We start from the raw sequence: 14,894 nt of genomic DNA, 5'->3' as shown, positions 1-14,894 counted from the left end.
AGATGTGGGTCAGGAAGATTCCCTGAAGTAGGAAATGGAAACCCATGCCAGTATTCCTGCCTGGGAAATCCCATGGACAGAGGAGCCTGGTGGGCTACAGTTCATGGGGTCACAGAGGTGGACACAATGGAGCACCGTTGACTTGACCTGAGAGTATAAAGTCATGTGGGAAAGAACCACTGCTTCTACTTTTTTGAATCTCTCTCCTCTAAGAGGCTAGACTAATAACCTTAAAAATGTTCAACAAATATTTGTTGCTGAGGAGAAGGAAAAGCTGGAAAAAAAGACAAGATATTGGCAGTGGGTTATAAAGAAGCATAAGGTCTCTGTAAGGAACACAGCAGGATAGCAATGTAGGAGTATTCCTCTAAAACTCAATAGAAAAAACAAAAAACCAAACCCATAACCCTACCTCAAAATAAAAGAAAAAACTGAGCTATTAAAAGCAGGAGATCAAAACCAAATGAGCTATAACTGAAAGGTAATTTACAGCAAGTCTATGAAAAAAATAAAAAAGCCAAACAAACAAACGCATTATCAATTAGAGTCCTGCTGGGTAATATTAACACAGATTCCACTTTAAAAAGACAATCAAAGGCTTAGCAACAAATAGGAATACATTTAGACTCTTCAAGGAGTCAAAGAAAATGCAAGAGCATCTTCCCTAGGAAGATTTTCTACCCTCACATAATATCTCCGCTCTTAAATCAGGCAGATAGAATTTTTAAACATTAATAGGGTCCTCCTACAATGCAAAGGGATGAAGGAAGCTACATGACTTATCTTAAACAAAGCAGAATAAGATAGAGATAATCACTATAGTTCTATCTGTAGGGGGAGGAGAAGAAGAGGGGGAACCACAGGGTCAGATTCTGCGATGGAGTCACAGTCGCGTGAGCTTTAATGAGAGTGTCTGCACTGAGACAGTGTTGGAGAGGACAAAGGTGAGCAGGAGAAAAGCAGAAGAGGAAATCAAGCCAAAGAGAGACAGGGTAATGGCTTCCAAGTAAGAAGCTGTCCAAGAAAAGATGAAAACAGCAGTTCAGCAACATTGGTCCCTAAATGCGGTCACTTAAGACTGTAACAAAACACCTAACCTAAGCCAGTATGAGCGGCTGCAATCTAGCCAGCTTGAGAAACGGGCCTGGAGAAGGGTGGGACAAACCATGCAGACCAATGTCAGCCCTGGCCAGCCCACCCCATCCCAAGCTGAATAGTTTCCACGTCCCTGAGACGCGTCTGTCCAGGGCTCCCGCTGGCAGCTGCTCTCCTGGCAGCACAAGGAGACAAATTCATGGCATTGCTGGGCCAACAGCTGCTACAGCTCCGGGGGAGGCGACGAGTGCCCGCTGAGATGCTTTGGGCAGAGAATGAACTATTCTAGGGACCAGTCCTAGAGTCAGCGGAATCGAGGCTACACTTCGCCGGCTGAATGAAAATACAGTACAATTGCCACTCCACAGACCAGGAAAGCCACAGCCCTTCCTCTGTCCCAGCTTCTTTGACTTTAATTGCTTCTTGCCCTCCTGTCTGACCCATTTTTTGTCGAGTTCCCAGGGCACGACTTCAGTATCAGCCCCCACTAACCTGAGGCTCACTGCCATTCCTTCCTAATGCGTTTCCCTCCAGTCTCTCTGCTCCAGCTGATCTTATGCATTGTTGCCATAGTTACCTTTCCAAAGCACAGCCATCTATAAATATGCTCCAGAACTATCAATGGGTCCCCCATGCTTACAGAATAAAGCCCAACCTTTGTCACCTGGCATTCATAGACCACTGTGATCTGCAATTCCTATCAACTTTTCAGGCTTATGTCCCTATCACATTTCTCGCTTCTGTTCTTTCGAAAAACAGATGAGTTACCGACCAGCTCTGGGCCTCTATCAACACTGTTTTTCTGCCTAAAATGCTTCCTTCTCAATTTTTGTATTCTACTTCTACAACTTCTTCATTGTTTCCATTGAATTAAGCTTATAAAACTAATAACTTGCATTGGCACTTTTATGTTTCCATTTCCCATCCACTGAAGCGCACCTCCATAAAGCCCCGTCTTCTCTGTGCATTTACGGCACTTCTCAAAGTGGATGAGTGAAATGTTCTTTCATATGCCTGCCCTCTTGTAAATCACACACAGACAACGTGGCAGAGGCTGCTAACTGTCCCCCACTATGCTCCCCCTCCATTAATAGAGATTCTACTTTCTGGTCTTTAGATTAATAAGTACATTTCACAGCCTTCCTTGCAGCTCAGTAGCCCCATGAGTCTATGTGAGCTGAAGAGATGTATGTGCCACTTCCAGACTGCACCTTTAAAAGGTAAGGATGTATCTGCCCCTGACCCTTATGCTTTTCTTTCTGGCTGGAATGGGGACATGATGGTCTGAGCCATCTTGGGTCGTGAAGAACCAGGGCAACACTCTAGGGATGGAATAAGGATCCCAACACTGCCCAGGATAGCTAACAACCAGATAACGGCAGGAGAGAAAAATCAAGCTCTGTTTGTGAAAGATACTATTACTGGGTCTATTAGAGCTGCAAAACTTACACCTTAACCAAAACAGATATACCTAAAAAGCCTTTCCTGAGCCCAAAATGCCAATGTTCAGATGCTAACAAATGTTTCAAGCGTGGTCTGGTGGTGCTGCCTGCCAAGAGTGAGCTCAGTTTCAGCAGCGTGGTTGTCTTCCTACAGCAACGCCTGTACGTGCAAACATCCGAATACCTGGCTGCGTTTTACAAAGCAGAGATGAGTGGGAAGTGGAAAAACGCAGGGCCTGCCACCAGCGTTACCCTGAGAAGTAGAGTCTCATCACTGTACGAACAAGACAAGGCTAGAAATCTCCAGCCACCAAGAATCCTCAAATGCTCCCCAGATTTAAGCAGGTTCAACTGCTTCAAGCAGTTGCCATGGGTTCAACTGGGGCAAAAAGAAGAAAATGAGAGACCCAGCACAAAAGGCTCAAGGTCATCAGGTGAGGTGTAACTCGGGGTTTCACAGATAAACTTACAGTAACAGATACCCTCTTCTCCATGGAAGGCCCCTGTACGTTTTTAGGAATAAAGTGTAGGAAACGACGCTGCCTGGACCCCTAACTGAGCTTCCAGCATCCTGCCTGTGTCTCACTGCCTCTCCTATCAGGCCAGACCTCATGGACTGGCCCCTTTGTGACCTTCTGTGTCTTCCAAAAATCAGCAGTCTCATGTTTCAGTCTAATAGGCTCAAAGTTCTTGGGCTTGGGGCTCATTTTAGTCATCTTTGCCTCACAATGCTTATAATCGGAGAATATCAGTAAGAAATTGCTGGGATTGACTTTTACAGATTTTCTACTTGAAAGCCTGCTAGTTTCATCAGACATACCTACATCCTTTCCATCCTTCTAAGTGCTTAAAAAAATCACCACCCTCTCTCCTTCCTTTGTTTCCTTCCTTCTTCCCTCCCGCATCCTCTCCTGGTAACTTTTACTCCTAATAATTAACACTTCTACTCCCTAAAATTGCGTGTGCCCAAGCCTGGGTCCTGGGTTTAGCTCTTTGTTCCTCTCTTTCTCTTCCCTGAGTTCACATAATTGCATATCTTCCATGATCACTTTTATACCTCAGAGTCTGCTCTCTATTCCTAGTCAAAACCTCTTACCTCAGTGGTACCTCTCTACCAGACAGGCTTCCTACTGCACCAAACCTGACATGCTCAGAGTAGGCTCATTCAAAACAGCTCTTCCCCCAACACCCCCACATCTAGGATAGATGCTCCAATTCTTCCAGGCCACCACATTAGAGAGCCTGGGTCTCCTCTGACGGTTATAGTTCTTTATCCAGTCAGTCACCCAGTCCTCTTAGGTTTCCCAAATACTTATTCCTTCTTCTCTAATCTTGCTTGCTCTCATACTGTACATGGATTATTCCCCCAAACCTCCATTTTGGCCTTCTCTCCATAAAAATTCATTCGTCCTTCTACCATTTTTTGTCATGTCTCCTTTCCCACAGAAGAACCCAGAGGGCTCACTACCACGCTCTGCATCAAATCTTAACTCCCCTGCTTGTCTGTTAAATTATTTGGTGTCTACTTACCTAAACTTAATTTTCCACTGCTTTCGGAAATATGTGTTCTCATAAAATTTTGCTAATACCTCTGTTAAAGCCCCTATTACATTATATTGTTTACATGTCTCTTTTCCCTGTTAGCCAAGATTCCAGAGCTTATCTCAGTCTGCAAAGGAATCAGCACAGAACACAGTACCCAGCAGGCATTTCAAACGGGTCTGTTGAATAAGTAGATGGCTCCTCAGGATAAGTTCCGACAGGAAGCTATTAAAGTAACCTGGCCATAAAGTGACAGCAAAGGAGTGGCAAAGCCCCCTCAACAAGCACTTGGAGCTCTTTGTCCTTTTGTTCCGCAACACCTGCCTCAACTCACCTGTGTGATGTGTTCAGTACCTGTTACCTTATTCTATTAAAAGTGCCAAGTGGAAGACGGTATTTGTTCATTGTTATATCCCAAGGTACAGCGTCTACTCTGAAGGAGCTCAAGGGATGTGCAACAGACATTTGTTGGATGAATGCATTCAAGCCTCCTTTTAGGGAAGCGCTGGGATCCATCCCTCATTCGCCCCCTTTAGCCTCTCACCACCGAACACGCCTGCCTCTTCTTTCCTGAATGTGCTATTCTCTCCCACACAAATCTACCTCTAAAGACTAACCTAAATCCCACTCGTTTCATGAGTATGCTCCTGATTATTCCAGATCCTTTATCTGTCTCTGATGATTTATCACTGACCTCTTATCATATCTATATCCTACATATAGCAAGGATCTCTTAATGAGACCATTATTGCTTTATCTCTAATTGCTTCCTATATTAAAAACCTTTTCTCCCCAACCAGATACGGCCCCCTATGGAAACATACAATCAACCTGTTTTATATCTTCCAATACCTGTACAACACAGAGCACATAGCTGGCTCTCAAGAAATATTCACTGATTATTTGGGAAAAACGAAGCCTGGTACCAGCTTTATCAGAAGGGAAATCAATTCTCCCAGCCTTGGAGAAAAAAAAACCCTATTTCTTGTATGTAATCTTAATCAGATTCAGCACATCTGTACCTTAATTTCTAGTAAATATGTCCTTAAGCTAAGAATATAATATAGGACTAAAAATCAGGCTACTTTAATAGGAGGAGTTATCAAGAGAATAAGTCCAACCTTGAATCATTTTTCTAAAGCAAACAATCCTTCTATCTTCATTTATCATATACTAAAATAACATTTTATTCTCTCAGGACTGCTTATCATAAAGAGATACGACCCTTGGAAGAGACCCTTGGAAAAGACAAGGGTCTCTGAAGATGAAACATCTGGAGGAAACTCTCACTCTGGCTTGTATTGAAAGGTTATATGTTCTTCTTATTCTCAGACTCCACAGTCATTGCTCAGAACTGGCTTGTAAAGAATAAACTATGTCCTAAATTGTCAGGGTGATAAACAAATACAGAAAATAGAGGGAAATAAGATACATTTGGCATTAATTCTTAAATTCACTCATTCATTTATTCATCCAATAATATTTAGTAAGCATGGATCATATATTACATTAGGCACTGTGGGAGGCTGAATGATGAATCAGAAAAGCTTATACAAGTCCACGAAGGGAAGATAATATAACATAAGATAGATAGTTCTGAATGCCCTAAGGAAAGAACAATGAAAACAATGCTGTAAGAATTTAGCAGAGGGAGAATTCATTCTTCCTTCTGGGAGAATCCAGAAAGATTCTAGAAACAAGTCCCATTTGCATGAGGCCTTAAAACACGGGTATGGCTTTGACAGGCAGAGATGTAATGAACGGACACGTAAGTTCAAATCACAGGATGCGCAAAGGCCCAGTGGACTTAGTGTTCTGTTTGGCTGTGGAAGAGCAGAGCAGAAACAGGAAATAAGGTTGGAAAGCTAGTTGGGCCAGATGTAGACGGGCCTGAACACTAAGCCAAGGAGTGTACACCTTTGTGAATAGAGCAGGACTTCACAAACTTAACTGTGAATACCAATCACCTGAGGCTCTTGTTACAGCGGATCTGAGGGGGGTGGACCCAAAACTCTGTATTGCCAACCCTTAGGCAGTGCCGATCTTGAAAGACCACATCTTGAGCATCAAGAACACAGACCTCCGGGAACCACTGCACAGAGAAACTGCCTGACCCCCAGGGTATTCCAGGAAGACTAAATCTGGTAACAGTGCATCAGGCAGATTAGGATGGGGAGAAGCTGTTCGTTAGAATCATCTGGGAAGCTTTTACACCACACTGTTACCCAGGCCTTACTCCCAGAGATTCTGATTTAATTGATCTGGAATGCGGCCCAGTTTCAGCATTTTTAAAAAGTTCTCCAGGGAATTCTAATGTGCAGCCAGGATTGAGAACCTCTCCTAAAGATGATACAGTAAGTATTGCAATAAGTCAGGCAAAGATGAAGATGACCTAAACTAGGGCAATGGTAGGGAGAACAGAGGGCCAGGGCCAGTTGTATAAAACACTTGTAAATGTAGACGGAACAGACCTTAGCAACTGTCTGTACAGCGACTTAGATTTATGGCTACCTCCATTTCTTCCAGTTAAGACAGCTCAGTGAAATGGTTAAGAACACGGACTCTAGAGCCAGATTGCCTGGGTCTGGATTCCAGTTCTGCCATTTATTTATTAGGTGTGTGTGTGTGTGTGTGTGTGTGTGTGTGTGTGTGTGTGTATGCCACACACATAGAGGCCACGGGTCATTATTCTTTGAATTCTTCATGACCCAGTTTCCTCATCTATATGTTGGGGATACAACAAAAACTAACATATGGAGTTGTGAAGACTGAGTTAAGCCCTTTGGCACTAAGCTTGGCACACAGGAAGGTGTTTGCTGTTACTATAAGCACGGTTCATGATCTGTCCTGATCTCTCCACAATGTTGAATTGCACGCAAGACTGGTCTGGAAATGAAGTCCTGGAGGGCTCTCAGCCCTCAGGCAATTAGAAATCACTAGGCCACCTGCTTCATGAATACAGCGGGATGGAGGTGGCATGCCCTGCCTCCCTCCCACATCCCTCACTCCCAAGGTCTCTAGAAGTAACCGCGCAGCATCCCTACTTGAACTGCTGGTCCTTGGTGCTTCTCGTCTTGGCCAGGAAGCGCTCTGCCAGCTTCTCCAGGTTGCGGGAGTAGTCCATCTCGATCTCAGCCTTCTTACGGAAGAAGTCCTGGAGGTCCTGCAGCAGCTGTACCCGGAGCTCACACTGCTGGTCCAGGCATTTCATCTGCTCCGTGAGTTGAGCGCGGATCTCTGCAACGAAAGCAAGCAGAGGCAGTCAGACAGACACCTCTGGAAAAAACCATGATGCCAACATTCACCCCTTCCATCTAGGTGTTCCCTGTGTTCTGGGGAACTGAAAGGCTTTACTTTTAAAAATGTGATGCGAGGCACCACCACCAACTCACCAACTTTTCAAACCCTTAAAGAATACTGAAACCGAGAATCTGCTAAATCAGTTAAGAAAAAACTGCCTATCAGACATATGATATTCAGGGCTGCCTTTTAATAAGCAATTCACTGTATACCAGACACCGCGTCAGAATGTGGGCTTCCTTCTGGCAGAGAGCCGAATGAATTATCTCCCAACCAGCCTATTAGGTCAGGACTTCTTTCATCCCTATTTTCAAGATGGGAAAACTAACTCTTAAAGAAGTTAAGCTATTAAGTGGTGGAGCCAGGATTCAAACTCAAACAGCTCGACTTTAGAGCCCAAACACCTACTTTTCATACTCTCTTTCCACATCTTCATGAAGAAGGGGAGGGGTCAAGGTATTTTAAAGGAGATAGGAAGGGCCCTGCCCAAGAATCAATAGTGGCAATCAAGAATTAAACAATTACCTAGATCTCTGGGCGAGCAAACCATTCACCGTCAGTCAGATTCCACAGTTTCCAATACCATAGAATGTAATCAATCTTTAAGAAGTTGGTATTTTCACTAAATATTACTCATATCTCTGATCCTTCACCCTCACCAATGCTCAGAGCCTCCGTTGTGTCAAAGCTAGAAATATTTCTGGTTAAGCTCTAGCTTGGCAGCTTTCTGGCTGGCCAGAATCCACATACAGGGCTAGCAAACACTCTCTGAAACTGCAGCAATGGCAGCTCCAGATACAGCCAGTTCTGCCTCACATGCAATACTGCATTTGTCACTGACAAGACCTGGCACCCGCGGGAGGCAGCTTGCCAAAATCTGACTGCAAGGCCTGCCGTGCACATCTTGCTGAAGTTATGCCCCGATCCCTATCTGAGTCACAGGAGTCACTTCTTTCATCCCTTTCTTCCCCAACGTCCCCCCGGCCCCTAACCCTGCAAGCCTGCTCAGCCCCAGCAACTTAGGCTGTGACAGTGACTCCAAGCCCAGGGAGAAGAGCACCTGCACTGATATGCCTTTCCTTCCGCGTGCTCCGAATTTATTTCCCAACAGTGGAGCTGTAACACTGCTTTCAGACTATGCTCTGTAAAGCAGGGCGTGGGCATGCGGGATCCGAGTTTTCGTCTGAGCTGTAGACAAATGAGAGGCAAATCCAGGAATGAAGCTATGATGTTGAAAAGCCTGCCAACCACTCCTTTTATGAAGCAATAAGGGATGGGCAAATGGTGCATTTGGCTTCGCCTTGGAGTAGCTACAGGTCCACCATCCATCCCCATCTTCATTTTTGGTTGTTTTTACAGATATCAGATGTATCACAAGTATCTGGTCCTTTAAGGGTGAGAACCGTAGTTCTCACCCTCTTTATCCCTCTGCCTCCCTCGTGCCAACCACCAATGCCAAACAGGCCTGCAGTAACCTCACCTGAACTGAAACTGAGCCCCGGAGGATTGTTTCAATCAGACAGAAGGCTGCACAGAAAAGCTGCCTGCCTCATCATTCATCAAAGCTCTCTTGTTCTGTGCTTTTTTTGGAGTCTGATTACAAGAATGTTGAGGGGGAAAGATCTGCAGAGGGCATGTCAGGCATTGGTTCTTGCCAGGGTTTTCTGGGTCTCTTAAAGGCAGCAGCCCTGGTTGAGACTATTCCTTGAGGCTTCTGTCCCTTTTCCGTCTTTGACAAACAGAAGTAGCAGCTGGCAGGAGAAGCCACTGGGTGGGTAGACTGTGAGCAGAGAGGCTATTCACCATGCTCACTGATATTACTCACAACCTGCCCATTAAATAATAAGAATCAGAGCATCTTAGGGTAAAAAGGCTTTCTAGGTCCCCAGTCAGTAACAGTGCAAGAGGATGTGGCTAGACAGGGGCGCTGTCAGTCCTTCCTGAGCCACTTGGAATTCTTTACCACATTGCCTCAAAAAACTCCCTAACTGGGGGAGCAGAAAGGGGAGCATGGCAAGATGGACACAGCCCACCTCTGCTGAAAGGAGAAGGCTAAGCAAATTCCCATGATACCCATGAAGTTCCAGAGGGAGACTGCTCCAGGGTTGTCCTGTCCGAGGAACAAGCAGTTCATAGGAAGCCTTTAAGATGTGTGAATTAATCTAGGAAGCCCCACGTGCATCCAGCCAGCATGGAATTCCACCCTGACTTCCTCAAGTGCCTCAACAAATGGGCAGCATTACCCAAAGTGCACCCCACCCTCAGGCATCCCCTCTGGGCCCCTGCAGGAAAAGAAGCATGTGTTTGCTGAACATCTTTGATGGGCCTCTACTCACATCATTTTATTTAATCTTTATTACTAGGCCATAATTGGTATCTCCAATTATCCTGATCAAAGATGACAAAACTCAAGTATGACTTGTTAAGTAATTTACCAAAGGGCCATACAATTAGGGGCAAGTGGGGTTGAAGCCAAGTTAAGGTTTGCCTTGACTTGTCAAAGAGGTTGACAGTGGGGACGGGAAACGTGAGAAGCCAACAAGAGTCTGAAGTCTCGGGGGCATTTTGGGGGGGACATCACAGTTTCTCTGGCTCCAAAACCTGGAACGTCCCCTTCTCTACCTTCCAGCTGCAGTGGTGACTCAGGCCCAAGAGTCAAGTTTGGAGTAGCCCAGTGACTCACTATCTAGCCCATGTTTTGACTAGTCCACGACCAGACTGGCTTCCTTCCTACTTCCTAGATCTACAGAGCAGCTTCCTACTTATACAGAGCAGCTTTGAAGGAAGTGAGAATGGGATGTCCCCACCCCATCCAGCAAAAGAAGAGTCTCTGCTAAGAGATACCACCTGCACCGTGGTCAGCTAGTGATGCCACACTGCTGAGCATCACCCCTGCCCCGCTCCCACAACCTGCCTGGAAGGAGGCGCTGCCCTGGCCCCCACCCCCAAGAGCCTCTGCACAGGCACTCAAGGGAGATTCTCATCACCCCCATCTCTAGGCCTGCCGCTCCAAGACAGAATAGCTGCTCTGTCCAGGGCAAAATGTGCTACTTCAGGCTTGTACTGCTGCTGCTGCTTCAAAGACAAACAATGGTCCCCAAGAAGGCAGCTGTGCCAGCCCCAGTCCTCTGTCCATGCATACGAGGGGCAGGAACAATGGGCCACTGAAAGCCAGCACGCCTGGGCCATGTGCCCAGGCTGGAGGCCCCTCTGCACCCTGGCCTACCAATACACTACAAGTGCAGAAAGAAGAAAGGGGCAATTTATAAAAACGTGGAGGAATTTCTCACAGTTCCATCATGTGCTTAGCCCAGTATGCACCTGCACACGTGTAGACACACAAAGACACACTCACACCACCCACACCGTGCTTCATCACACCAACTCAAGATGCCTTTGCCAATCCAGGTTATAGTTGGAGAAGCGTTCCTGGGAGCTGGGGATGATGGGGTTTTCGTAGGTTTTGTCCTTAGAACTACATTGAAGAAGTCAAGTTCTCACTTTCTAGAAGCAGCTGTATCTCAGGGCTATAAATGAAATCAATGGCCATCCAGAAAGCCAAAGTACAAAGGTCACCATGAATGACCTGAAGTGATACATGCCAAAAATGACCTCCCCTGGGCACCTCGCCAAGCCCATTTGTTCAGAAAACCTTTACTGAGCTGCTTCTGTATGACAGACCCTGTGCCAGGTGATTATGAGGGACAAAACAGGCCCAAGTCCTACCCTACTGAAGTGTGACTTGACAAGAGGAAGGAAAAGACAGGAAAGATTGTCTCATTGCTTTTGCTTCAAATATTCTTGATTATAACATAGCCATGGTAAGAAGCCCCCACCTAAAGACCAAAGATTTAAAACTCATCAGTAGCTGGCAAAGATATTAGGCAACAAGACTAAGAAAATTTCAATGCCCTCTGACTGTTTTTCTATTTTGCTTTATAAAAATGATACTTGAATAAACTACAGCTTCCCTTGCAAAAGGGACCAAAGTTTTAGAGCAAATTTCCTGAAAATCAGACTTAACCTTTGGTTAATATTTCATTCAAAGATTCAAGTCAAAATTTAACCTCACTATTCTGGGACTAGCCCTTGACGACAGTTACACAATTTTGTGAATATACTAAAACAAAAAACAAACAAACAAAAAAATCCCACCAAATGGTACATTTCAAAGGGGTAAATTTTATGGTACTTGAACTATTTTTCATTAAAAAAGTTGAACCCCATCAAAACAGCATGTCCTGCTGAGTGCCATCCTGCCGACTAAGCGGAAAATGGCCCCACAAACAGGCACCAAAAGGAGGAAGGCCTTCTTGGTTTCCATTTCTCCACGTGTATGGGCTGAATTTCAGTTCTGCATTGAATATTCTTAAAGCAAATCTTAGGAGCTGTCCCTCCGGACAGCAAACTTGGCCAGGACAAGGAACTCCACTGGCAGATCACCATCCCATCATTTCCAAAGGGTGTCGGATCAAAGGCTGGAAGGGAACGTTTTCATGCATGAGCTCAAATCTAGGATCAGCGCACACGTCCCGGAACGCTTCCCCAAAGACATGCTGACTCTTTGTCCAGGCTTGGCCACAGCTGAAGTTCTAACTACACCTGTCCTGGGAGTTAGAAGGAAGTTCATTTTCTTTTTTAGGAAGATGCTGAAAGTCACAAAAATGGATGAAATTCATAGAAAAACTAGACCTAATAGGATATTGATTGCTTAACAAAAACAGGGCCCTGCCACAGCGACAATCGTGGAGACTCTAAATTATGTAACACCTGCCAACGCAGGTGACACAGTCGTCTAAAAACTGTCCACACTTCAGAGAACCCCAGGAAATTCACCAGTCAGGAGAGTATTGGGGAATTCTGTTCAGCTCATCGTTTCCATCCAAAGATATCAGCCCCACTTGATCCTCTTTCAAAATTCATCTCCTTCTTCAGGAATTTTTTCTGATTATGTAATACGGAACCTCTTTCTATGACTCCCACATTTTTGAGGAGAAAATGAGGGTGGGGAGGCAGGTGGGAGGAAGATGTAACCTTCCAGGAGAGTAACCCAGGCATGTCCTTCCTTTCTCCTTGATACGCTGGCACCTGGGGGCAGGAGCTGCCACCCCTGCAGGCGGTGCTCAGAGCCCGCGGGACAGGAGCTCAGCCTGGGTTCCCCACGGGGGGCCAGGCCTGACGCCAGTCTTTTTACACAAAATCTGCCTCGCCTGCTTTTCAGCCCTTCACAAACACATGACGTCACCTCAGCCACCTCAGGAACGCGAATTCCTACTCCCCTTCAAGCAAGCGTTATGTAAGGAGACACTGAGGCTTTCACCTCACTTGGAGCCTCTACCCTCCATATCTCTTACCAAGACCTCTTAACACAGCAGTCATCAGCTCCTCTCAAAGCTGTTCCCCGGGAAACAAAACGCTGGAACACCTTGCCAAGTCTCACTTTTTACCTGCAGATTGCTTTTCTACAGACTCAGTAATGGGAGGCCTATCGAAAATGTTTTTTTACGGGAGCCCAGAGAAGGGAAAGGAATTTCTGGGGATCACACAGTCATTTAGCTGCAGATCTAGGCCTGAAACCCAGGCCCCCAGGTTTCCTAAGCCAAAGTCCTTTCTTACTCTACTCTTGTTGCAAATATTTATTTGAGCGCCTTCCAGGTGCTCTGAAAGTACAAAGACAAAAGTCCTCCATCAAAGTTAGCAGAGTAGTCAGGAACTACTGAGTTAGGAACTGTAGTCAGGAACTCTAACAAACACAGAGCAATAGCAATATAAATAAATGAGGTATGCACATAGTATTTTGAGAGCAGAGAGAAGTCACATTATCACCCTCAAACCACTTGCTATATATCACATCTTTCAGAGGCTGACTGAAAGTTATTACTAATCTCCGAGTAGTTAGTATGTCAAAAAAAAAAAAAAAAAGCCATCAAGCTACTCTTAGTAAACTAGAAAACAGCAAATATTCTTCCTCACAGAGAGTGATTGATGGCCTTTTTTCTCTTTACTTGACTGAATATGACACAGAAACAAACCTCAGTTAATCCAAACTATCAACCAACAAATAGCTACTAAGCTTCCAGAATATGAGGATTTGACATATTTTTCTTCCTTGCATCTATATCCTCCCTTAAAAAAGTTGATTTCATCTCTGTCCTCTCCAAAGTTAGTGGATGTAACCTCCAGGCCCTGTTTAGGAGCTACAAAACCTGGAGACAACGTCAGTCTGAGACAGTGCCACCATCTTGCCACCACAAGAGGAAAGCCCTTTTCAGAATGGAGCCGACCTAGCGGAAGCAGAGCTGAGATATGCAAAAGGGGAACTTGGGCCCTTGAATCAATCATGGCTGGATGCCAGCCCCTATTCCTGTCAATTTCCATAAGCCAACTTATTCAGTTTTTCCTTAAAACAGTTTGCACTGGGGTTCTGGTATCTTGCAACAAAGGATTCCTACTGAACAAAATAGGAAATTCTCAAGTATTCAGAAGCATGAAAGTCCTTGTCCTCAAGGAACTTGCAATCTAATTATGAAAACATGATCAAAACATATAATACTTTTCCAAAAAATATGTAATTATTTACATATTATATAATTATGCAAGATACATAATTAAATGTATAAATTTTATGTTATTATATACTGAAAGAATGAAACTGTGAATAAATATTACAAATACAAATAAAGTACTTGTTTTATTTTCTTGGGCTACAGACATTATTTTCTTGGGCTATAAAATCACTGCAGATGGTGACTGCAGCCATTAAATTAAAAGACATTTGCTCCTTGGAAGAAAAGCTATGACCAACCTAGACAGCATATTAAAAAGCAGAAACATCACTTTACCGACAAAGGTCCGTCTAGTCAAAGCTATAATTTTTCCAGTAGTCATGTATGGATGTGAGAGCTGGATCATAAAGAAAGCTGAGCAACGAATAGATGCTTTTGAACTGTGGTGTTCGAGAAGACTCTTGAGAGTCCCTTGGACTGCAAGGAGATCCCGCCAGTCAATCCTAAGGGAAATCAGTCCTGAATATTCATAGGAAGGACTCATGCTGAAACTGAAGCTCCAATACTTTGGCTAATATGAAAAACTGACTCATTGGAAAAGACCCTGATGCTGGGAAAGATTGAAGGTGGGAGGAGAAGGGGACGCCAGAGGATGAGATGGTTGGATGGCATCACCAACTCAATGGAGATGAGTTTGAGCATGCTCCTAGAGTTGGTGATGGACAGGGAGGCCTGGTGTGCTGCAGTCCATGGGGTTGCAGAGTCAGACACAATCGAGCAACTGAACTGAACAAATTTTAAGAACTCAGAGCAGTGGAAGTAACATTGTTAAAATAAGACTCCTTGAGAAAGACTAAACTCCTTAAGAGGGAGATACTGGACAGAGCAGGGCTCCAAATCTGTGGAAGAAAGGAGACGCTAAAGAGAGAAAATGCGAACAAAGAGAAGTCTGAATTAGTATTCTGAGAAAAGGTGAAATTTCAACAAATGTAAGGAAGTGGAGACAATA

General features: G+C 44.7%; 1 protein-coding gene across 7 annotated transcripts in view; it reads right to left on the bottom strand.

Moving 5' to 3' along the window:
- SRGAP2 (SLIT-ROBO Rho GTPase activating protein 2) overlaps positions 1 to 14,894 on the bottom strand; it is a 253,851-nt gene that overhangs the window by 143,146 nt on the left and 95,811 nt on the right. For all 7 annotated transcript variants that reach the window (XM_061382035.1, XM_061382037.1, XM_061382032.1 and 4 more), the window contains exon 3: positions 7,124 to 7,316. In XM_061382035.1, coding sequence (XP_061238019.1) covers positions 7,124 to 7,316 — 193 coding nt within the window. The remainder of the gene's footprint in view (positions 1 to 7,123; positions 7,317 to 14,894) is intronic.

The sequence above is a fragment of the Bos javanicus genome, chromosome 16 (genome assembly GCF_032452875.1).
Source record: "Bos javanicus breed banteng chromosome 16, ARS-OSU_banteng_1.0, whole genome shotgun sequence".
In the NCBI taxonomy this organism is placed as follows: Eukaryota; Metazoa; Chordata; class Mammalia; order Artiodactyla; family Bovidae; genus Bos; species Bos javanicus.
This window is presented reverse-complemented; position numbering and strand designations above follow the sequence as displayed.